Genomic DNA, 21,875 nt, shown 5'->3' with positions numbered 1-21,875 from the left:
CTAGGAACCACGCATCTCACACCCCATTATTCCCTCTGTACGAACGCAGCATCGGCCTTTGCCCGACAACAAGCTAGCGGAGTCCTTGTTTTCCATCGATACCACGCCAGAACTTACACGTACATACGATAGATTAGGCGGGAGTAAGCTCCGAAAAGACGATTTTTGTCTAAAAAAAGTCAAGGACTCCGGTCGAGTTTTCACTGAGGCACTGCGCGGCGTCCTGACATAGTTGTGCAACGGTTGCAGTCACTACTGATTCAGATGGTGTTGCCGGAAGGTGATACTACATACCTTGTAATACCAGATAGCACGTGTTGGTAGGTGCTGCGCGCGGGTTAGTTCGGCACCCTGGAAAATTCATTGACCACGTTGTTACGCAAGGCGGGTTCGGATTTGCTAGTTGAAGGACAACTTTCACGGCGCTAACAAAATTACGTGCCAAGTATGATACAGCCGGTATTGGCGCTTGGAACGCAAAACGCGATGAACTCACCTATTATGCACATGATAGTGTGCACGTTCAAACGTTCAACGTCGGACGTCCAACTGTTCAATCGGATTCGAATCCAATTGGAGTCCTACATAAACATCTTTGCGAAGCTTTTGAGGTGGCTCTAAAAATAAAATCGTTCGGGTTAGGGCGTTGTCAAGCAAGTACTATGTCACGGCAGCCTATGGTGCCTATTATGACATGGATTACACTTACTCCAGCAAGTGAACGCTGAATGCCATTTCTGCAAAACCAATGGAAGGGAGTTATATCTAGTGTATCTTGTATGGTGTTTGATGATTCCAATCCAAAGCGGGGACGGCAGAGGGTCCTTCAGCTGAGGCTGTAGTTGTAAAAGTCGCGATGACGCTGCTGAAGACGGACCGTGTCGTAACCACTGTTACACGTAAGAGTTTTATCGGTACTGGCACGTATTACACTTACCGCAGGTTCCAGAAGGAGTTGAAAGCAAGAAGCATGATGTGGTGCTTGTTGAAGTCGAATTGCAGGTTGAAATTACATATTATAAGCCCCATCATATGTCCGACCCGGATTGAACCCGAAACCTGAGTACTGAGTGGCAGTGTTGTTGACCAGCAACGAAAACAGGTACTCGACTAAGCACTACTACACATTCTCCATCCCTGCACCAGAATTCTGGCTTGTTTTCTTATCAAACAAGCTGACGCCATATCAGACGCTCAGTCACGGATCCTTATTCTGCTGCGTTGAGCTGGCGCCACAACGCTTGGTACCAGCCGACAACGTTAGCGGTAACGTGTTGGTGGAGGAGGTGAACTTAAGGTACGCTCTGGTATGTTGGGTCAATAAAAGCATTGGACACTACGAAATAGGTCTTTGAAGCGTTTTAGAAGGTTCCCACTGGGGAGGAGTACTTGCGTAAAATTCATCAGGGCCTTTAGGCTTTGCATCGTTCTTTTTTTGCCTACGTGATGTCGAACTCAAACACTAGTATGGGAACTGACCGTCCTCTCCGGAAATCCAACCGTGACCCCCTCGTGTCGTCCAGACGTGACGTCCACAGGCCCACCATTTCTTCAGACGCTAAACACCCTTCCCCTGCTCCTATTCGTGTCTCGCCAGACTGCTTCGACATTCATTCAAGGTCCCAATTGAGTCCTGGTCGTACTTTTCATGCTCACGATCTTCTGCGGAAGCATTCCAGGAAATTTGATCAGGACAAAGGCAAAGAGAAAGAGAAAACGACTCAGCTTTCATACGCATTTCCAACTGTGGATCTTGCTCTTGAGGTCCCCGACTTCTCGTCAGGGGGTGATATCACTCCGAGGATCCCGCGTCATCGGACACGTACAGGTCCATCATCCGCCAAGTCAAAGTGGAAAGAGACCCCCGTTCCATCACTCCGGCTCTCCGTCGAAACCTCCAGTTTTGCGGAATCACCCCCGCAAACACCATTAAATTCATCTTCCATCAGAAACTACTCCCTCAGCCATTTTCCGGTAGTCGTCTCGGCTCCGGTTTCCGGGGTGGAGGCCATGGATGCGCTGGTTGATGGGATGAATGGCTTCACAATGGAAGATTTCTTCGGGAAAAGCTCCTCTAGTCGCTCAAGGTTTGGTAATAATGCAAGACATCATCCTCTATACCAACCACCTCTACCCACTCCTCCACCCGGTGTAGTTCTTGGCAAAGGGAAAAGTCGACGACAAGATAAAATAGTACCTTCAGATGAAGATGAAGATGAACCAAGACCATCGCCTCCCACTCGTCGTACTCGCCGCGCTCGTCTGCGACCTGGCTCTGCACAAAAAGGTTCCTCGTCCACAATCACAGTTGACTCGGGGTTGTATGAGGTTACCTCTTCGGTACTTGATGACTCTGTTGATGACCTTCCAGTCGCTCTTGTGCAGCCACCAGAGCGCCCAAGAACTGTTGTTCCTTCTATTTCGGAAATCATTCGGAACCACGCTCCCGCTTCTGCTCAGAACCGCTCTAGAGAACCCCAAAAACACGTGCCCAGTGATATTCACACCGATGGTCATACCAATGGTGTTGAGAACGAGGAATCCGAGGCTGAGTTGCTCACGCCTGATACAGAAGCTGAACCGTTGGGCAGGTCCTCCCTTGATAGCATTGCAGATGAAGTCCGCCGCACGTACCATAACCAGAAGAAATCACATATTGTACCCCCACTTGCATCACCTCGTGCTCCCCCACTCACCGCTATGCCTTCGAACATGTCGGATAGCTCAAGTGTGCGGCTTCACAGGGCACCCTCAGACGTTTATTCACATTCATCGACTGCATCAGCACGGAATTCGCAGTACTCATTGGACCTCATTCCCATTTCCATTTCTCCTACATCCGTGCCCCAAGCCATAGCAGAATATCTTCGCTCCGCTAGATTGACAACTTTGCTGAAACTTACGCGATCCCCTCATGCATCACTTGATCACCCTCTGACCGTCAGCCTTGCGGATATGGGTGATCCAAATGGCTTTCCCCTCGTCGTATTTCTTGGTCTAGGCTGTGTCAGACACATCATGGGTTTGTACGATGAAATGGCAGACTGCCTTGGCCTTCGTCTGATTGCTATAGATAGGTAAGCTTCTGTTTGTTGACTAACAATGGCTTCACTGACATTCGTACAGATGGGGTCTAGGCCGTACCGAGATTCCGCATTCCAAATCTGCAAGAGGCATCATGGAATGGGCGGCAGCTGTCGAGGAGGTTCTCGACCAGCTAAAAATAAATGAATGCAGCATCATTGCCCATTCAGCCGGCGCACCTTACGCCTTGGCGTTTGCTAACCGTGTTCCTAATCGTATTCGGGGTGACCTTTGTCTACTAGCGCCATGGATAGGTGGCTCCGAAAGCGGTGAGTGCTGGAGGGACTTGCGATTGTGCTTCTTTCCCTCATCTGATGTACAGGAGGATACCGGTGGCTAAAGTATGTCCCCAATGGCATTCTGAAGACCGCGCAGGCAGCAGAGTGGAAGATCCAGGCATGGATGATAGGAAAGCCGCCAACCGTCGCTTACCGGGGAATCGGTTACACCGCACCGCTGTCCCCCAGATTTCAGAATGGAAAGTCAACGTCTGGTAATGGAGTCGAGCCTTCCTCGCAACCTCAGAGTCCCGGCAGAAACACTATTTACCTATCAGATATCACCAAGAGACGGATGAGCTTAGGTTCTGTTCTGTCCAGTGATTATGACGATCTACGGGATTTTGATGGTCGTTTTGGGAGCCAAAGCACGCTTGGCGCACGCTCAATCACACAACAGAACAGAGGAAAACCTTCTCGAGGAATTTTAGGTAGACTTAAAGCGTCCAAAGCAATTTCTCAGCCTCCTTCACCTGCTATTGAGTCTCCTCCCATCTCAACCGTCGGGAAAACGCTCAAGACTTTGAGATCTATGGGTTCCCTCACGGGCAAATCATCTTTCCCCCCCAACGCACACAAGAAGACTGATGTCCCAAGTCCGCAGCTCCCTCAACCATTGTCGTTGGACACGGGCTTAGGTCTTGGTGAAATTGACTGGGACGCCACGAAGGTTCGATCCTCACCTAGTCCTATACCAAACCTTCCACCCCTTGTCAAACCAACCAAACCCGTCGAATTCAAGTTGCCTTTCGATAAACCCCCACTTCAGCTTCTTCCTCGACAAACCGGCCAGCGCTCTATATCCTTCAGTGCGTCCACCACAAGTGTATCGAGACTAAGCCCGCCGAGCGTTCCATCATCCCCCCCTGCGAGCACTTTATCCTCTCCACATCTGAGTGTTCAAACTACATCAACTGCGTATCAAACTGCTCTCGCCAATGCTCTCATTGCGGCGTCTCACGCGGAAGCATCGAAAGGGATGCACAGCGACCTTCTACAGATCCTCAATCACGACAATCGTCCTTGGGGCTTCTCGTATAGCGACTTCCCTCACAAGGTCCAGGTCTGGTATGGAGATAAGGACGAGAAGATTGCTGAAAATGCCGTGCGGTGGATGGAAAAGGCGATGGGCGAAGATCGTTGTCACGTCAAAGTGGTGAAAGGTGCTGACCATGCTCTCATGTATAAGAGTTCGGTTGTTGTGGAGGTTTTAGAGCGAGTCAGAGAGTTCTGGTGATGTCGTTTTTCGCCTTGCGTCTTAGTTTGCTTTTACTTGCTTTGAAGGGACAACTTTTCACGCAACGTTTTCTTCCTTCCGCTTACATATACACTAATACTCGCTTTCATAACCCAATGATTCCCCTTGCGATATGCATTCGTTTTCTGTACATACCCACGTTCACTCATCGGAAGGATCTCACTGTACTTTGCCTTCCTCGCACTTGATACCTTCGGTATAATTTGTTGTTTAAACGTCATTATTAATATGTGTTGTAGACGCCGACTGTAACAAACTCCATAATTATTCATTGTGAAATCCCTTCCCTCGTGTTACAACAATCTAGGGGCCTCATTCCTGTCTTGAAGCTGCCATCAGGAAGTACACCATCATTATGATGGGACAAAAGTGACAGTGGACTTCATGCCGTAGGAGGTCTCGAATTAAGTGTAAAAGACCTAAATCGCTCCATTGATCCTGTGGTTGAGACAGAAAACCTGGAAGACAAGTTCAGTTGCAAGGGTCGAAGCTCTTCTTTAAGGGGTTGCATCTGTGCAATACGGCGGTATCGGTATCTGGTGCGAAAGAAGAGAATGACTCCAAGGATCAACGAAAGTGCACCAAGGAATGAAAGTACTGTGATGATGGCAATCAAAGACCCTGCAAGCCGTGGCGATGACACAGCGTCGCTTTGTGGTGAAGGCGACGGTGTCGGTGACGACGATGCCTGTTGCGAACTTGAATGTGACTGCGCGTTAGGCGCTGAGGAGGTGGACGTGGTTGTAGGGGATGGCGTAACGGGTGTGGAAGACACAAATGTGGAAAGAGGTGTCGATGATGTGGCGGTAGCCGGGCTAGCAGCACTTTGTGAGGTTACTGTCACTGCTGGCACAACAGGAGATGGAGAGTGAGTGACAACAGGAGGTAAAAGGGAAGTGACAAGGGGAGGGATAGGGGCAAGGGGACGAACAGGGACAGCAGGAGGCAGGAGGGAAGTGGGAATGGGAGAAATAGGAGGTAGGAGAGGAGTAACTATGGGAGGGGGAAAGGTAATTATAGGTGTTTCCGATGATGCAGGGGGTAACATTGGAGGCAATCCCTCGATTGTGGGCAAAATCGCAGGAGGACTAGTTAGCACCGCTGCCACTGATGGCGGAACAGCAAGAGGTAAAGATGGAGCAGTAGGTGGCGGTATGCCTAATGATGCAGGGGACGTTACAGAAGAAGGCCCTCCGGGTATAGGTAAGGATGAAGCACAACCACTGACTACTGTGGTCACCGATGGTGGGACATCAGGGGCCCAAAATAGAGCAGTAGCTGAAGATGTTTCTTGTGATGCAGAAGGCGTCGATGGAGACGACCCTTCGAGCACAGGAGAGGATCGGGGACATTCAGTTTCCACCGTTGTCACTGATGTCGGAACAGTAGGGGGGAAAGATGGGGTAGTAAGCGTAAATGATGTAGGGGGCGTGACTGGAAACGTCCCCGCGGGATTAGGTGATGATGTAAAGCTATCAGTTCCAGCAGAAGACCCCCTAGTCTCCAACTGAGACAAGCTTGAGGAAGACGCAGAAGACGTGCTCGAATCCGATGTCGATGGCGATGAACTGGATGGAGCTGCCGTAGCTCCAGTGCTCGTGAATGGTACCGCCGACGTTGTTGCTGTGGAAACCATCACGAGGTTAGGAGAAAATACAGACGGGATAATATGAACTTACCGTCAGAGGCTGAGACGATATCTCCGTCAAGTCCTGAGTCTCTAGCTATACGGTGTAAGCCGTAAGATTGGTTGAAAACTGCAGAAAGAGTAAAATCGTCTTTATTTGTTGATTTTTGGAAGAATGCATACCATAATTTTGGCCAACGACGGTAGCTGGGCTAAGTACAGTCGCCTCGGAAGATATGCTGATTTCCTGTTCTTGTGGGCCAACTGAAATGCGCACGGGAGCAGCTTGAACATCGTGAAAGGACCAGCAAAGAAGATTAAACAAAGAAATGAAGTATAAAGTATGGAGTACGAAATTAGAGTTGAAAAAGCGAGTGAAGGTGCGCAGCATCTCCCCGGCGCCGAGCTCCAGAGCTCAAGAACAAAGAAATAAAAAGAAGAAGCAGACAGGGTTTCCTCACAATCGATGGAGAGAATCAAGAGATTCAACCTCGTTATAGCATGGCAAATATCCACTTATTTGTGGACATGATGCACAGCTTCCCTGAGAGACACAGAGTTGAACGTTGTTGAATCATTTGAGGCCACAGCCTAGAGAACATAGCAAAAACGCGGAGTGAAACGTTGCGAGATACTATCCTCCAGAATTAAGTATAGGTCATGATCATGATCATGAATTGATGTGTCTTGCAATGGTTCGTCCGTAGAACTTCTTGGACAAGTTACATGTAGGACATGGTGACCTTGGACCCTGCCATCGTGAACTAGAGATAGGCGCTTGCTGAGGTGATGGCACCGGCGCATCATGGCATGCCTGTGTTCGAGGCCCAGCCCAAAAATAATGTGCACATACCTGTTTTTTGCTGCACAGCGGCTAATAATGAAAATGCTAAGGAGACAGTGACATCAGCTTCGGCCAGTTAGTAAAACCGACCTACGCCATAGCATATAGCAACGCAAGTAAAAATTCATTATGAGCGAGGACGGAATATGCCAGGAATTCACATTAGCCTTTGTTTTAGGAAAGGCGGCTTGGCGAGTTGCCGCATCAGCCAGCCGATTCAAGTTGAGAACCAAATCCCAAGGTGCGAAGGCGCTCGCTATAACAGTTTAGCCTCATCCCGTCCGACTCTTCACCGCAAGTCTGAGTCCTTCAGACGCCTCAGAGTCCGGCCATGTCTGAAAAGAAAGCCCCAGCAAAAAGGAGAAGCAGGGCTACAATTAAAGCCGAAGACGACACCCACACCCCAAATTTAACAGGTCCACAACCAACTACGAGTACTTCTCGAAAACGAAAAGCCGCTAATCCTGCAGCGAGAGACCTGTTAGATGTACACGCCAGCAGAGAAGAACGACGGTCTGAACGTATGTCAAGATGCTATCTTGCCCCAGTCCGCTGCTCATACCCACATTCCAGTTGTAACAGTACCTTCTCATATTCTGGAGCGTCAGCGCCATCGTCGTCCACACTCCCCGTCAGATCCCCCATATCGCCGCATGCCCACTGATATACGCTCAGCGCGAAGACCCAGCGTACCGAACATCACCCCACGACCACCACCGCGATCACGGAGATCGAGTATGCCAGGCCCTGAACGCAACATGCTGCAGCGTAAGCTACCCTTCAGGTTCCTATGTGATATGGCTCATTATTCCGTTTGTTGAACTCCAGATGCCTGGCATACTGTCATGACCACCGATCCTCTCGTTGACTCAGATGAGGAATGTCACGATAGTCACGTTCGAACAGACTATAGTGCGTTAATGTCATTTTCTCCTCCATAATATTCCCTAAGATGAGTCGCAGTCAAGAGAATGCAGGTCATCTCTCGCCTAAGAGGCAGGCCACCAACTCCCGAAGGAGAAGAGCCTGCATATGGAACTCCAATGACCGTACGGTCATCACACTTCGAGGCCCATGCCGGGCGTGTACCCTCTGTATTCTGAAAACTTAGAATTGATAGACTGCATCATGTACTATATTGTCTACCTCCTTGTTCTTTTAGTTTGTTGTATGTACTGGCTGTATAGACTACATCTGGACATCGGAACATCCGGCAGTTTGAGCAATTGATTTGTAGCCTACATTCAATATGCACAGAATTCCAAAGTGTGTAATGTATAGTATGCAAGGGAGGGGACGTGAGAGGTGCACCGAACGAAGACAAAGAAAAAGGCGCGGAAAAAAACACGCAAAAAAAGAACGCGAAAAAAGTAGAATAAATAAACTAAAAATGTAAGCTAAAACATATTCTGGTGAACCATCTAGTCCCGAAATAAAACACATACTGCTTCGTAACAGTATTACAGCTTCGCAGACCGAGGGAATGGGGGTTTGCCTCACTATTCTGCGAGCCACTTTTCGCACTTTTTGGCGTACTTGTCGAGCAGCTGCGCCAGGTCACGAATGACGAATGTCAGCACGACGCTCGCAAAGAACTCGGAAGCGCGTTTTAGCTTGACTTCTGCAGCAGCCCGGAGATCTATAGGGAACGCTGCGTATGTAGCTGCGACTGGCTGCGATAACAATGCCTTTGTATGTTCATCGATAAGCTGGGCTATGGTAAACAGCTTATTTAATCCAGACACATAAGCGGCAGGCGAATCGAGGCTATTTCACACGTTAATACAAGTCAAGGACGCAATGAAAGCGAGACACGAACTTTTTTCCGTTGGTAAACTTGTCAATCTGTCGAGTGAGTTTGCCTCCCCATGATGTTACCTGAAGAAACAAGTAGTGTCAATCCATGAGGACGAATGAACCATCTTGAAACTTACCCCCCCACTTTTCTTAACAACAAAACCTTCGCCTACACTAAGTTTCTTGCCAAAGTTTGCGACGACACTATCGCATATCGAGGAAAACTCCTCTAATTTGCCTACCCATGTCTCAGCTTCCTTGCGAGTTACACTGCCGATACCCAAAGCTAGTCCACTGCCGACGCTTGCGCCAAAGGATTCCACGCTGCATTGCTGCATCTCCTCCAGGGCTGAGCAGAGTACTTCTACAACGCGGACTTTCTCCGGTATGTTTGTGAGCTTAGCCCCTCCTTGTGACCAAACCTCTTGCGGCACATGCAATCGTCTGGTGATGTAACCACCAGACTTTGAGGTCATGGTATTCGCCAGGAGTGCCATCATATGATACGGCTTCCTTTGACCGTCAGCGGGTGGAGCGGGTGGAAGCGGAGAAGTGGGTGTAGTCGGCAAATTGGATATCAGGGCTGGTGGAGGTACCAACGCTAATGCCAGAGACGGGGATAACAATTCTGTCTGCAGAGTCAATTGCGGCAGTTGTGGTATATTAATGCTGATGTTCTGCTGCAACTTGGAAGGATTGGACATTTTACGGGGTATTAGTCCGTTGAACCCTGCTGTGTGTGGTAATGGGGGTCGCTGAACATCGAACGGGGAGATACGGCCATTAGCTACAGAAGGCCGTCGTCCTGGCTGTGACGACGCGCGATGTCGTCCAACTACGTGAGGTACTGTGTTAGGGGGTACCGGTGATCCGGCAGGCTTCGGAGCGGGAAGAGAGAATATCGACGGTGAATGTGATTCAGTAGGCGAAGGGCTGTCGGTCGAAGGGGGAGCAGACATCTTGGTGCGCCTCTGATGAATCGTACCCATCGCCAGGGAGGTGCTGATCAATTGTTGACCGCTGATCACGCTCATCGACTCTCCGCGGACTCGTGGAACAATAACTTGTTGTGCTGGCGATTCCGGTGACCGTATAGAGTATGATGTGGCTGTGGGTGAAGGAAGTGGGGGTAGTGGGTGAGAGTCCCGGATTGCAGTGCGTGGCGTGTCAGGCCGTCGGGGTAAGGACGCTGTAAGATCTTGGTCGTATAGGCTCTCTAGAGTGGGAGGGCCCACAATCCTGACGCCCTCTTCAGTGACGGCAGTCAGTCTAGTTCCTGACCCTGTTCGTCTGTGTCCAATTGAATTTCCGCGTGGGCAGGTAGCTTCTAGGAACCTGCCGGTCTGTGAAGGCATCGTTGCGGACATGGCGGGTACGGCAGAGTCTGGGGGTGGTGGTAGAGGAGACAAAGTTGGAGGTGGGGCGGCGGGAGGAAAAATAGAAGCTGCTCGAGGTCGGCCAGTGACTGATGGGGTATATTGGGTGCGGTTCGCCGGAAGGGTTGCGTTTCGGTTAAGAGAATTATTGGAATCTTGTGGACCAGATGATGAAAGAGGAGACAGGGGTGCAGCATAAGGATGTTGAGGTGATATGCCATTGGTTCTTTGACCGAATTCAGTGGACAAATAAGTAGCATTGAGAAGGGCAGCTCCAATGCCTTCATGGCCATCATTGTCGTCATCATGGTTATGGTTAAGTACTCCGACGTGCTGAGGCTCGTCTTGGGTGTGTTCCGTTGGATACGAAGAGACTTTATGAGAGTCAGAAGTGGGTGAGATGGACGATGGTGATCCAGGTTGTGTGGACTCTGTAGATGTGGAAGGGGCGTATACAGAGGATGGGGAGTGGGGTATGGGAGGTATACTGTATATCAGGCTGAGAATGTTCATACGGTCAGCATAAGTGTCGTGCTGAAAGGGATAAAATGAAATCAGGATGAATTCGGGACTGGAATGAGTAAATTTCTTACTATTGATTTAAGACGTCTGACTTCTTCTTCTTGTGCGACCACACTTCTCCGCCTGCCATTTCGTCTTGGACGCTCTGTGCTGTCTTCGCCTCTTCTTACTCGCTCCATAACTTCACTAAGCAAAGCGACACTTCGACCGTATGCCATGACCGCAGCATGGGGGTCATCGTTGGTAGAATCTAACTGAACTGCTTCACGGGCGAGTTCCAAGGCTCTTGTGAGGGCGCGTCTTGAAGATGGGCGAGATTGGGAGGGTGTGCGAGACTGAGCCGGTGATAACAAGAGACGGTCAGGCACGATATCCTGGTGGTGTGAAGATGACGTTGGCTGAAGGATAGATCTATGTGAGGGGTCGGAAAAAAGGCTGGGGTCATGTGCGACGGTGCTGGAAGAAGGCTGGGGACTGTTGGACGCGGAAGTAGAGGCTTGCCTTGTTTGAAACGCGGCTATTGCAGCGAGATTTGCAGAGGCTGAAGGTCTACCATTATTGGCGTGGCTAGGACCACTACCACTAGTGCTTGACCTGTGTCTTGTAGTATATGGAAGTTCTTCGGAAGAAGGTTCAACATCATCAGGATGGTGGATTGGAGCTGATGGTAGACTTGGAATTGGTTGACTCGGTGGTGGGCCTGCGGGAGGAAAGTTGGCGGCGGAAGAACGACGACGAGATGTAAGGGTGAAGGATGAAGGAGGAGGTACAGGTGAAGAGGGAGGAGACGCGTGATCTTGGGATGGGCGTGGACGATGAATTATAGAGAGTGGGCGAGTATTAAACTCGGGTTCCATGACGGGGAGCTCGATGAGCAAAGTTCCCTCCTTCAATGTTGATATAAACCTGAAACAGTATTTCAGTAGCAAGATATCTCCCTATGGTCTAGCTATCGAGAACCGAAACTAAAGAGTGTAGTCCACACCAACGTGCTCAACGTCAACAACGATCCGAGTTTGGTATCTCACTCAGCTCCGAAACTCAAAAACACATTCATAGATCATCATCTTAGACACAAAAAAATAATTGGAAAACGTAAAAGCAGCAAATGTCTCTTCGAATGCATTTCCACTAAAAAACGATTACGAACTGTCAAGAAGCCTCGAAAGCTGGGTAAATTTCGCGTAAGGAATGGCAATGGATTATCCGGTATATATAAAATCGCAGAGTAGACGGAAAACGAGCGGGCGGACAAGTGAGGAAGGATTTGCACACAGGGAGGGTATAATTGTCGACCATAGTGCCCAACATATCTAACCATCCACTTACTTTCAGTCTCGGAATTCTGCCTGAGACCCTTGAGCAACAAGACGACTCTCCAAATTTCTAAGTTATCTTCACATCAGCCAAAACTTTACTCCTCACATTTCCATAGAAACTTACCTGAGCGATTCTTCTTTGGCCAAAAGCTCTTGTCGCTTTTCGTTGATCTCTCGCTGAACTTTGAGTTCGATCTCACGAAGCTATTCGTCCACAAGAAGAGTTCGTCAGCATAACCAAAATCAACGGTTTATTATCACCTACTTTCTCTTCTTCCCTGCGAAGCTGCTCTTCTTTCAGACGCACGCTCTGAGTTGCCAGCTCTTCTGGGAGAATAGAAGAATCGCTACACGATTTATTGATTAGTGTGGACGTCAGCATCAAATCAATATTCTCACTGGGTGTCGGCGTGCACCGTCCGAGAAAGCTTCTCAGTACGGTAAGTCTCGTAAAGCACGTCATGCGTCAGTGACTTCAGGTCGCCAAGGTGGGAGCTAAACCAACTCCTTTAGCATTTTCTACAAAATGCAAGATCGCACTGACTTCAACAATGCGCTCCGTAGTCTGCTAAAGTCGGAATGTTTTGGGTTGTCGACCTCGGCAACACCCCAAGGGTATATCCTGGCGCGTACCGGTTGCCCGTCCAGTTCGATTTCTTCCTCCGAACCGATGATGGCAAAAGGAAGTAATGCCTACGGCATTTACGTAAATGGCCAGCTTAGACTCAAATTATGTCACATACCCGCAACTCGCTGTTGTCCTGGATGGTCTCCTCGTCGTCTTCCTCCACGTCGTAAGGGAAGTTGTAGACGGGGATGTCGTAGTGCTCGATATCCTCCATGATCTACAACACCGCGTCAACACAGACCAAAAAATAAAACCGGGAGAACGAACCCGCTTCTTGAATCCCCGAAGCTCGCTGGGTGTCAAAGAATCTGCTTTTCCAATAACAGGAATCACATTAACACGAGGCGAAAGGCGGCGCATCAGCTCAATATCCATCTCCCTCAGGCTATATCATAGCCCAGTTAGCGTACCATATCAACGTGACGCACAAAAATATGCGTACGAGTGACCCGTCGGAGGGATGAAGTACAAGAGCGCATGCACACGGTTATCCCTGAAGCGAGGGTTACGTTTGATACGAGACTCCTCAGCCAAAATATCATCGTATTGACGCTCGAGGTAGCCAACAATTTCTTGGAAGCTAAAACCAAACGTTATTCAGTGAGATATGTAGGGATGGGTATATACGAACGCAAACTCATTGTCGATGTTGTCCCCAAAACCAGGCGTGTCAACAATGGTAAGGGCAATGCGAACGCCATCCTCCTCCAACTCTGTGACAATGCATGACATGTTTAAATAAGGTGTGAACAATACATGACTGGTGCAACTAACCGACGTTGGCAGGCTTAATCCTGATACCCTCCTCAATGTGCGCGGTATCCGGGTTGTCGGAGACCTTGTGCACCAGGACTTCGGACTCGCAAAGGGTATTCACAAAGGTCGTACGGCCAGTTCCAGAGGCACCTGCAACACGTTGAGAAAATCGACCGGTCAACAAACACCGAACAAGTCGAAATAGCATATGGAAAGCGACTAACCAACGACCATCAGGGTGAACTGGACACCCTTCTTGACCTTGTTTCCTCTGCGTCTGCCGGCGAAAGACATTTTGTGGGAAGTTTGAATAACTTTGGGTTGCTTCACTTGCGTGCAGAGCAAAGCAGAGACGAAGGGGAAAGTTGACCTCATCCCATTAAAACTCCGCTCAGCCGCGCCACTGTCGCGACGGGACCGAATACTGTGTAGCACTTCTCTCCACCGTGCATCTCTAACTTTACATTGAACAATAACTAACACGCTTTTGAATGATGGTTCTTAGTACGGCATGTCGTCGCACGTCTTGTTGTGGCAGACGGGGGTTACTGCCCGACCTCCAGATGCGCCCTTTTCATTCAGGTTTCGTGTCTTGTCTGGATGACGCGGTCACAGTTAAGGCTTCACGCTCCTCGGTGACCATCACAAGGAAGAAATTTTCAGAGCTGCCGAAGCGACGCGTCGTGGTGGAGGATCATTCGCTTCCACCTCCTTCTGCCAAGCTGCAGAGCACAAGTGACGCGAGCGTCCCTAATGATCTTGTAATTCCTTCTTGTACGCAATTCAGATGTATTTTTGATATCCCTTCCTTATGAAAAGTAAATGCGCATATGGTCTATCCAGCTTTTCGCTTGAACGTCACCGAGGATTGCTCTGGTGCACCTGAAAGGAGTGTAATAAACACACAAGGTTTGGACACTCAATCGCAGCAAGGTAGTGCAGTTGTCAAGGAAGAACAACCCAGAAAACACAGAGGTCGACGAAAAGCAGCGGTATCCGATGGTTCTCTCACTACCGACACAGGTACATTCATTCCTCAGCCGATCGATTGCAGACTGTCATGTATTTCTAATAGGAGCAGACGCCCCCGCAACTACCGACACTCCAATGAAGATTCGCCGGCGTCGAAAAATAAAGGTAGATGACTCGGAAGACTGTACTCCACCTCCAAAACAGCCGCGCAACATGCTTGCCACTGAGATCCTGAACAACCTTGCTAAATTTCCTCATTGTATCCTCCTGACTCGTGTTGGTCAATTTTATGAGGTGCGACGCGCTCGTCTCTACTTCGACGAACTTTACTTAACTGGTTCTGTGCAGTCCTACTTTGACCAAGCAATCGAGGTCGCTCGACTACTGAACATCAAGCTGACTTCTCGCGTCTGGGACAAGCAAAGTATCGCCATGTGCGGTTTCCCATTGATGTATCTGGACAAGTATCTTAAAGTGCTTGTCCAACAAAATAAACGGTTCGTCGCCATGTGCGAAGAATTTCCTCGGTATTCTGCGTCAGGCCAGAAACCCGAGTTCGATAGACGAGTAGTTCGCGTGATAACCCCTGGGACACTTATCGACGAGCCATTCATCAACCAGTTTGAAAACAACTATCTATTGTCCATCAGCGTTAATGGCACAATGCAAGAAACGGATGCCACTCCTATAGGATTAGCCTGGATCGACGTTTCTACAGGTGAATTGTTCGTAAAGACGTCGTCTAGGGAGGCTCTGAAAGATGACCTGGCGAGGATTTGCCCGCGAGAGGTTGTCCTAGAGGATAAACTCCAGGGTAACTTCTCGCATCCCATTCATCAGCTGCTTGTGGATGAAGGCTGCTTTGTTTCGTATGCTACGCCTTCTCAAGGTACCTTGGTGAAGGATTTGCCCGAGACTACTGCTGCTCCAGGTGACCTCGACAAACTGGAAGGGGACTTGACTTCTGTTCCATCTGCGTATTCTCCTGGGGAGTCGTCCGCTATCACAATTCTTACCAACTTTCTGCACGCTCACTTGTTGGAGCACATGCCAAGTCTCTCAATGCCAAGCCGCGAAGGCAACATGGAGCGCATGCAAATCGACTCTCATACTATCAAGGCACTTGAAATCAGGGAAAGCACGCGAGAAGGTGGCACGACAGGTAGCTTGCTGAGCGTCGTTAAAAGAACTGTAACACGCAGCGGAACACGTCTATTGGCTCGATGGTTGTGTAGGTTTTTGTTATTTGATGTAATTTCAAAGCCCTTAACACATATTCAGGCTCGCCGAGCACATCAGTCAAAGAGATACAAGCTCGGCAGTCATTGGTAGCCTTCTTTCATGCCAGGCCACATTTACTCAGCGATGTCAGGCAGTTCTTGGACGAAGTCGAAGACACGACACGAATTGTTCAGAGATTCCTTCTTGGGCGAGGTGATCCTGGCGATTTAGTTTCGATCAGCAAGACGATTAACGTTTGGAGTGCAATTCGCAAGCGCTTGGAACTCGAGAAGCAGATGGAAAGCTCGGAACGAGGCTTTCTGCTTTCGGAAGATTGGTCAAGTGTCGATACTCTTTTGTGTCGAATGGCAGATCTCCAAGACCTCAAGAGTCGAATTAATCTGGCTTTGCGAAATATTGAAACTACGGACGAGTCGAGAGATGATCAAGACGCGGAGGAGCCCAGCAAAATTGGTTTCAAGTTTGATATACCCTCTAGGTGTTTCATTCGACCAGAGTACGCAGCATTGTCGATCCAGACCCTCATTGCTTACGTTTCATGGTTTAGATTTTCTCCGCAATTGGTATCTCTGCACAACAACCTCATCGACTTACTAGAGCAAAGAAGGAAAATGGAACGTCAACTTCAAATAGACTATGGTGAGGCACATATCTTCCATCGGGCCGCTGCTGACTCACTTGAGCAGAAGCACCTTCTTTGACCCTGCGGACTTCTCCTGCGCAAGGAATGCATGTCCATATCGGTCGCTCGAGGAGAGACCAGGCTGCTGTGAAGGCATCACCGCTGTTCATTAATATATCAGAGAGCGGTTCGACTAGCTCCTATTTTTACCAGGTCTATCTGTCCCCCTTCCTTTTCCATGAAAAGTGTCTCATTTAAAATGATCGGTTGTAGCTATGGTCATCTCTAGGTAATCAGCTAGTTGAAACTGCGACGGCGATCACAAATGCAGAGAAGGAAGCTTTCAACCTGTTGCGCAATGAGGTTGGTTGCCCCCATCCAAAACGTGTTATTTTAGGTTCATTTGAAAAATTAGGTCAAAGCTTTTGCGACCCATCTTCGAAGGAATGCGCGGATAATGGATGAATTGGATGTTACCCTCGGATTTGCGGTTCTTGCAGCTGAATTACGGTTCACCAGGCCCGTTATTACAGATAAGTACGTTGCTCGATGGACATCCCCCTGACCCTTACTTACGTTATATGAGCATGACATATGAGGTGACCAATGGACGACATCCAACTGTAGAACTTGGCCTGCTCACTTCAGGTCGGGTCTTCACCCCGAACTCCGTGGTACTGGAACGTGCCTCCCGGGTTCACATAATCACAGGCCCGAACATGGCAGGGAAATCGACATTCCTGCGACAAACAGCTTTGATTGCTATACTCGCTCAGACTGGTTCCTTTGTACCCGCGGACCACGCTATCATCGGAGTTGTGGACAAACTCTTTTCCAGAGTAGGGGCCAAGGACGATCTGTTTCGTGACAGAAGTACTTTCATGGTGGAGATGCTCGAAACAGCTGAAATTTTACGTCGGGCAACTCCAATGAGCTTGGTGGGTTATTCGTTTACTCCTTCCAGCGCGTACGAAGATTGAAAATCCTGTAGGTCATCATGGATGAAGTGGGTCGCGGGACTACTGTAAAAGATGGTCTGGCAATAGCGTTTGCTGCCGTCCATTATCTCGTCACCCAAAATCAGTGTCGAGCTTTGTTTGCAACTCATTTCCATGAACTCGCAGATATGCTTGGTTACTCCGATAGTCACTGTGGCGACGGCGTTTTCCAAGAGGTTGGGTTCTTTTGTACAGATGTCGATGAGACGGACGTGAGCAATCAAAATGAAATTGTGTTTGTGCTTACTCAGCAGAACTATCAGGACAACCATTTTGCCTACTCACACCGTCTGCGGCCAGGCGTGAATCGAGATAGTCATGGCCTCAAGGTCGCTCAATTGGCAGGCATGCCAGAATCTGCTGTCCTTCTTGCTAAACAAGCTTTGGATGCACTCAAAGGACAGGACCACATTGGATCTCAACAACTGTCTTCCCTGGGACAATCATTAACGAGTTCAAGGTAGCATATATTCCCCCAATCGCAATGATATTCACCCGCACCTTTTGTGCATTACAATGTGAATGCAATTGTCTCTTGTTTTCCATTTTCATGTCCATTGGGGTAATCTACCATATTTCGGACAATACTATCTAGTCTAAAGGGCACCTGTACACTGCGTCGCATCACTAAAATCGCAAATACCCCAGTGTAGGGCGTACCCCACTGGTTCGCCGTTCCCGCCGGCTGGTTTAGATGATGGACGAACATACTACAAATTGAGGTTGGACTGCGCGCGATTGAACCACCGTAACAGGTGGATGTAATCGGTTCATCATGACAGCTGTGAGCGAATGAAATTGAGGGCAGAACCCGCGCGGAACCACTTCAACTGATCCTCCGACATGGTATGTTTTGTAAGTATCTCAAATACCTCGCCGGTACGCTTGGTGACCTTAAGCTTGACTTCGGCGTTTTGTCGTCCCTCGATAAGGTCTGCCAAGCCGATAGTCTGGACTACGTCACCTGATCCGATGCGAGAGTAGTCGTTCTTGTCAGCAAACCAAAGGGGAAGAACTCCTTGTTTCTGCATCCTAATTAGACTGATATTCCATAGTTGTTCAACCACAACTTGCCTTCAAGTTAGTCTCGTGGATTCGAGCAAAAGACCTTGCAACAATCATTGCACACCCTAACACAATTGAGAAACTGCTCAAATGCGATGCGAGATATTGCAACGCACCATAGAATCTAGGCTGGAGTGCAGCATGCTCACGAGCACTACCTTCGCCATAATTGTCATCAACGACCAGAGTCCAAGGCTGATTGCGAGCTTTGAACTGTTTTGCGACTGCGGGAATGGTGTCGGTCTCGGTTTCGCCAGTGGCCTGATCGTAGTCGAATGCAACATTCACGTCGCCCCCTTCGTCGTTCACAGCCTGCATTGGTTGTCAGGTTAATATCATACTTACAGATGGCAGCTTGCGCAACACACCGTGATAACTGCAAACAATAGTCAGAACGAAATGTGTTAAGAGTACGCAAAGACGCACGAAGATTTTCAGAAATGTTAGTAAGATGTCCTTTGTATTTCAACCAGGGGCCCTGTACGTGAGTTAGCTGGGCAACTTCAGTAAACATTTATCTCACTCACAGCCGCAGAGATGTGGTCAGTGGTGCATTTCCCTCTTACACGCATCAGTACTTTCAAGGGCGGGAGTTCCAGACCCCTGTTGCCGAAATGACTTGGGAAAGGCTCCAACAATTCAAGACGCTGAGAGTCCGCACAAATGATAATCTCGGTTTCTGGTTGTGGCTCTGGCGTGGGAGAAGGGTAGTAGTGGGTGTTACCTTGAGTGAAACCTTCTGTTGGTAAATCCTGTCCGGCAGGCGGAGAGAACCTGAACGGTTTGCCAGAGGGCAGAGTCAGGGTATCCGTTATCGGATTAAACGAGAGTGAGCCAGAAAATGCCATAGCCGTCACAATCGTAGGCGATGCGAGAAAGTTCATAGTTAGTCGGTTTCCATCATTGCGAGACTTGAAGTTCCTGCATCATTAAAAATAAGTAATGTCACAGGTTGAAAGGCGTCTTTCTTACCTATTGAAAGATGTCAAAATTGCTTTGGAAAAAAGTTTAGTTTGTCCAATTAATATTTACTAGATCCATTTACCGTTTTCTTCATCCTTCATATCATCTCGTTTCCACTAAGTGAAGAAATCAAAAGTTGTGACTGAGGGATAAACGTAATCCGTACTTGACCGATACAGGGACCGCACGCATTTGCCAAAACCACAGCGCCGACATCTTCCAAAGTGCTTGTAATGCCGTCGCGCTCCATAGTCGCCCGAATCTGTTCAGAACCGGGAGTGCAAAGGAAAGGAACCTTGGTGACCAGGCCAGCAGCCTTTGCTTGTTTGGCCAAATCTGCTACTTGCGTCTACATCGGGTCAGCAGTGTGCAATCAAATCAAAAATAATTTACCATGTCTTCATATGAGCTATTAGTGCACGAACCAATGAGGCCGGCGGAAAGCTCGTCCTTCCAACCCTGCTCTTTCACGAAAGACCCGAACTTTGATAAAGGTGTTGCCAAATCAGGAGTGAAAGGACCATTGATAGTTGGTTCGAGTTCGGACAAGTTCTGTAGATGCGAATAAGACACTTAGTCCGTCGAATCAAGGACGACCGTACTATTTCAATAACTTCGTCATATTCAGCACCTTCATCAGCGTTCAGGAAGCCCATCGATGCAGCCTGGTCAGCAGCACGAGCGACGGGCGCACGTCCTGTTGCATTCAAGTACGCGCGCATATTCTCCGTGTATGGGAAAGTAGAGGTTGTAGCACCGACTTCAGCTCCCATATTAGCAACCGTAGCGAGACCTAGCACGGAATCCCAATCAGTGCAAAATTAACCTACATTTGTGGTTTTAGTTTACCTGTACATGATTGGTTGGCCACACCAGGGCCAAAGTACTCCAAAATGCGTCCGGTGCCTCCCTGAATACGGGTTCATAACTCATTTTCAAAAAGTTGGTAGTTGACTTACCCGAACTGTTAATTTTCCAGCGAGGTGAAGGATCAAGTCCTTAGGCGTTGCCCACCCACTGAGTTTCCCGGTCAAGTGTATGCCTGATATCAATTATGTTAGAAGGCGAAGGCACCGCGTAGCTGTAATCTAAATTATCTCACCAACAACCTGAGGGGCCTTCAGTTCCCAAGGAGTTCCAGTCATAGCGTCAACCGCATCAGCACCTCCAACACCAATAGCCAGCAGACCGAGCCCTCCGGCATTAGGCGTATGTGAATCTACCACTACGTCAGTCCAGCAACCTAAGTCGTCACAAGGCCAACTCACCTGTGCCTAGCCTGTTTATTGACATCTTTTAAAACCTATAAGGCACATGCAACACGAATGCACTCACATGAGTATTCCTGGAGCAGCATAGTTCTCGAGTACGATCTGGTGAATAATACCGGAGCCCGGTTTCCAGAATTCGATACCGTACTTGCGAGCAGCACTTTCAAGGAAATCGAACACTTCTTTATTGGAAGTAATCGACCGCTTGTGTCCTTCTCATGAGTAACAAGTGCTGTTCTGAGGACGGAACCAAACCTTCAAGTCTGATTCTGCACCATCGATAGCTTGAATGAGATGGTCGCAGTGTATGCTGGTTGGAACGGCACATTGAGAGAGACCGGCACTCATGAACTGAAGCCTAGCAGGATTGTCAAATCACAATATCTGCACCAAGAACAAATATAATGCATACAAAGCCATTCTATAAGCAAGTACATGATCAATACTGGCTCAGAATAATGTGCAATAATAACATACTGGGCGGAAGCATCCTGCATTGCGACACGCTGAGGAGTAAGCTGCAGGTAGCTTTCTCCCCTGATCTTCCCTCCTCCAGACAGGCTCTTTTCCGGGTCATTGAGATGACTGTACAAGATCTTTTCGGCTAAAGTCAAAGGACGGTTGTTCAAGAGCTCCCGAACGTGTTCCAATTTTCCAATAAGCTGGGCATAAGGTGGGGTGATCGAAGAGCAGTCCTTTTCGTAAAAGGGCGTGTGTGTTGCTAGACTTCGCCTGAGGGTGGGTCCTGCAGCGAGGGCACTGCTCCGCAGGGTTGTTGAGAGCATCTTGAAGCTTATCCTCCGGCTTCCTCACCCAGTCTTATATTGAAAGAACACGTTTTCCGTATTCGGTTCGGTTCAGTCACATATTTTTCTCGATCCAATCATATCGAAACGCTTATAAATCACACTAATAGTACTAGCGAGCCCGCGCCAGAACCCTGATCGCCACTGTCTTCAGCTCTTACTAGGTATTGTACTCCAGCTATGTTTTATCCCCGACAAATCTCCTGGCTTGTAGCTAGTGATATTTATCACTTGGTCTTTGCATGCATGTGACGTGTCTTCTGGCCTGACAGCCTACACCAAAACGTACCACACTAGTGCTCCGACTGCATTTGCAGGTGAGCGGTCTTCCGGATGTTCAGCGCTCAGGTACCAGACAATCAGTTTGCCTTATTGCGAGCATGTTCAACTGTCGCAGAAGCAGTGGTGATAACCACCAGAATGTCTGAAACTCACTCATACGGAACG

General features: G+C 48.7%; 7 protein-coding genes across 7 annotated transcripts; 3 read left to right on the top strand and 4 right to left on the bottom strand.

Annotated features, from left to right (window-relative positions):
- Positions 1 to 1,051: 1,051 nt before the first annotated feature.
- On the top strand, positions 1,052 to 4,882 carry HD556DRAFT_1337305 (uncharacterized protein). Its single transcript, XM_041301937.1, has 3 exons — positions 1,052 to 3,077; positions 3,127 to 3,353; positions 3,407 to 4,882. The coding sequence occupies exons 1-3, from the start codon at positions 1,447 to 1,449 to the stop codon at positions 4,597 to 4,599; spliced, it is 3,051 nt and encodes a 1,016-aa protein (XP_041164860.1). The 5' UTR covers positions 1,052 to 1,446; the 3' UTR covers positions 4,600 to 4,882.
- HD556DRAFT_873397 (uncharacterized protein) lies at positions 4,801 to 6,738 on the bottom strand. The gene is made up of 3 exons (XM_041311900.1): positions 6,431 to 6,738; positions 6,300 to 6,377; positions 4,801 to 6,243 (listed from the first exon to the last, which is right to left on the bottom strand). The coding sequence occupies exons 1-3, from the start codon at positions 6,636 to 6,638 to the stop codon at positions 5,003 to 5,005; spliced, it is 1,527 nt and encodes a 508-aa protein (XP_041164859.1). The 5' UTR covers positions 6,639 to 6,738; the 3' UTR covers positions 4,801 to 5,002.
- Positions 6,739 to 7,269: 531 nt separating this feature from the next.
- On the top strand, positions 7,270 to 8,237 carry HD556DRAFT_873412 (uncharacterized protein). The gene is made up of 4 exons (XM_041311901.1): positions 7,270 to 7,612; positions 7,665 to 7,859; positions 7,920 to 8,003; positions 8,055 to 8,237. The coding sequence occupies exons 1-4, from the start codon at positions 7,423 to 7,425 to the stop codon at positions 8,192 to 8,194; spliced, it is 609 nt and encodes a 202-aa protein (XP_041164858.1). The 5' UTR covers positions 7,270 to 7,422; the 3' UTR covers positions 8,195 to 8,237.
- Positions 8,238 to 8,251: 14 nt separating this feature from the next.
- On the bottom strand, positions 8,252 to 11,801 carry HD556DRAFT_873350 (uncharacterized protein). Its single transcript, XM_041311899.1, has 4 exons — positions 10,858 to 11,801; positions 9,026 to 10,798; positions 8,911 to 8,969; positions 8,252 to 8,858 (listed from the first exon to the last, which is right to left on the bottom strand). Exons 1-4 carry the CDS (start codon positions 11,641 to 11,643, stop codon positions 8,591 to 8,593), a joined length of 2,886 nt encoding a protein of 961 aa, XP_041164857.1. The 5' UTR covers positions 11,644 to 11,801; the 3' UTR covers positions 8,252 to 8,590.
- Positions 11,802 to 11,820: 19 nt separating this feature from the next.
- On the bottom strand, positions 11,821 to 13,783 carry HD556DRAFT_1497795 (septin; the record flags this gene model as incomplete). The annotated part of the gene is made up of 11 exons (XM_041308914.1): positions 11,821 to 12,172; positions 12,230 to 12,309; positions 12,371 to 12,452; positions 12,505 to 12,600; positions 12,650 to 12,798; positions 12,849 to 12,950; positions 13,001 to 13,118; positions 13,176 to 13,313; positions 13,365 to 13,446; positions 13,508 to 13,639; positions 13,714 to 13,783. 11 exons carry the CDS (start codon positions 13,781 to 13,783, stop codon positions 12,118 to 12,120), a joined length of 1,104 nt encoding a protein of 367 aa, XP_041164856.1. The 3' UTR covers positions 11,821 to 12,117.
- Positions 13,784 to 14,674: 891 nt separating this feature from the next.
- HD556DRAFT_1264034 (muts domain V-domain-containing protein) lies at positions 14,675 to 17,787 on the top strand (the record flags this gene model as incomplete). The annotated part of the gene is made up of 10 exons (XM_041299086.1): positions 14,675 to 14,755; positions 14,810 to 15,692; positions 15,743 to 16,199; positions 16,251 to 16,342; positions 16,390 to 16,538; positions 16,599 to 16,688; positions 16,741 to 16,862; positions 16,912 to 17,263; positions 17,317 to 17,535; positions 17,587 to 17,787. 10 exons carry the CDS (start codon positions 14,675 to 14,677, stop codon positions 17,785 to 17,787), a joined length of 2,646 nt encoding a protein of 881 aa, XP_041164855.1.
- Positions 17,788 to 18,096: 309 nt separating this feature from the next.
- On the bottom strand, positions 18,097 to 21,407 carry HD556DRAFT_1429904 (aconitate hydratase; the record flags this gene model as incomplete). The annotated part of the gene is made up of 17 exons (XM_041304858.1): positions 18,097 to 18,348; positions 18,398 to 18,453; positions 18,505 to 18,684; positions 18,815 to 18,866; positions 18,916 to 19,309; positions 19,361 to 19,382; positions 19,434 to 19,467; positions 19,518 to 19,700; positions 19,745 to 19,903; positions 19,954 to 20,144; positions 20,225 to 20,261; positions 20,311 to 20,393; positions 20,454 to 20,576; positions 20,643 to 20,644; positions 20,687 to 20,826; positions 20,878 to 20,980; positions 21,100 to 21,407. The coding sequence occupies 17 exons, from the start codon at positions 21,405 to 21,407 to the stop codon at positions 18,097 to 18,099; spliced, it is 2,319 nt and encodes a 772-aa protein (XP_041164854.1).
- Positions 21,408 to 21,875: the final 468 nt, after the last annotated feature.

This window comes from Suillus plorans (assembly GCF_016647745.1).
Source record: "Suillus plorans strain S12 chromosome Unknown HD556scaffold_7, whole genome shotgun sequence".
Classification (NCBI taxonomy): domain Eukaryota; kingdom Fungi; phylum Basidiomycota; class Agaricomycetes; order Boletales; family Suillaceae; genus Suillus; species Suillus plorans.
Note: the sequence above shows the minus strand (reverse complement) of the source record. Positions and strands in the feature narration are given on the sequence as shown.

What these genes read in the sequence shown, in the direction of transcription:
- HD556DRAFT_1337305 (XM_041301937.1), top strand. Translation starts at nt 1,447, where the DNA reads ATGTCGAACTCAAACACTAGTATGGGAACTGACCGTCCTCTCCGGAAA. An exon ending in CGTCTGATTGCTATAGATAG is followed by an intron (nt 3,078 to 3,126) that starts GTAAGCTTCTGT and finishes ACATTCGTACAG; the next exon opens with ATGGGGTCTAGGCCGTACCG. An exon ending in GATAGGTGGCTCCGAAAGCG is followed by an intron (nt 3,354 to 3,406) that starts GTGAGTGCTGGA and finishes TCTGATGTACAG; the next exon opens with GAGGATACCGGTGGCTAAAG.
- HD556DRAFT_873397 (XM_041311900.1), bottom strand. Translation starts at nt 6,638, where the DNA reads ATGCTGCGCACCTTCACTCGCTTTTTCAACTCTAATTTCGTACTCCAT. An exon ending in CGTCGTTGGCCAAAATTATG is followed by an intron (nt 6,378 to 6,430) that starts GTATGCATTCTT and finishes CTCTTTCTGCAG; the next exon opens with TTTTCAACCAATCTTACGGC. An exon ending in TATCGTCTCAGCCTCTGACG is followed by an intron (nt 6,244 to 6,299) that starts GTAAGTTCATAT and finishes TGGTTTCCACAG; the next exon opens with CAACAACGTCGGCGGTACCA.
- HD556DRAFT_873412 (XM_041311901.1), top strand. Translation starts at nt 7,423, where the DNA reads ATGTCTGAAAAGAAAGCCCCAGCAAAAAGGAGAAGCAGGGCTACAATT. An exon ending in AGAAGAACGACGGTCTGAAC is followed by an intron (nt 7,613 to 7,664) that starts GTATGTCAAGAT and finishes CCCACATTCCAG; the next exon opens with TTGTAACAGTACCTTCTCAT. An exon ending in TCACGTTCGAACAGACTATA is followed by an intron (nt 8,004 to 8,054) that starts GTGCGTTAATGT and finishes GATGAGTCGCAG; the next exon opens with TCAAGAGAATGCAGGTCATC.
- HD556DRAFT_873350 (XM_041311899.1), bottom strand. Translation starts at nt 11,643, where the DNA reads ATGGAACCCGAGTTTAATACTCGCCCACTCTCTATAATTCATCGTCCA. An exon ending in TCAGACGTCTTAAATCAATA is followed by an intron (nt 10,799 to 10,857) that starts GTAAGAAATTTA and finishes TATCCCTTTCAG; the next exon opens with CACGACACTTATGCTGACCG. An exon ending in AAGTTTACCAACGGAAAAAA is followed by an intron (nt 8,859 to 8,910) that starts GTTCGTGTCTCG and finishes CGTGTGAAATAG; the next exon opens with CCTCGATTCGCCTGCCGCTT.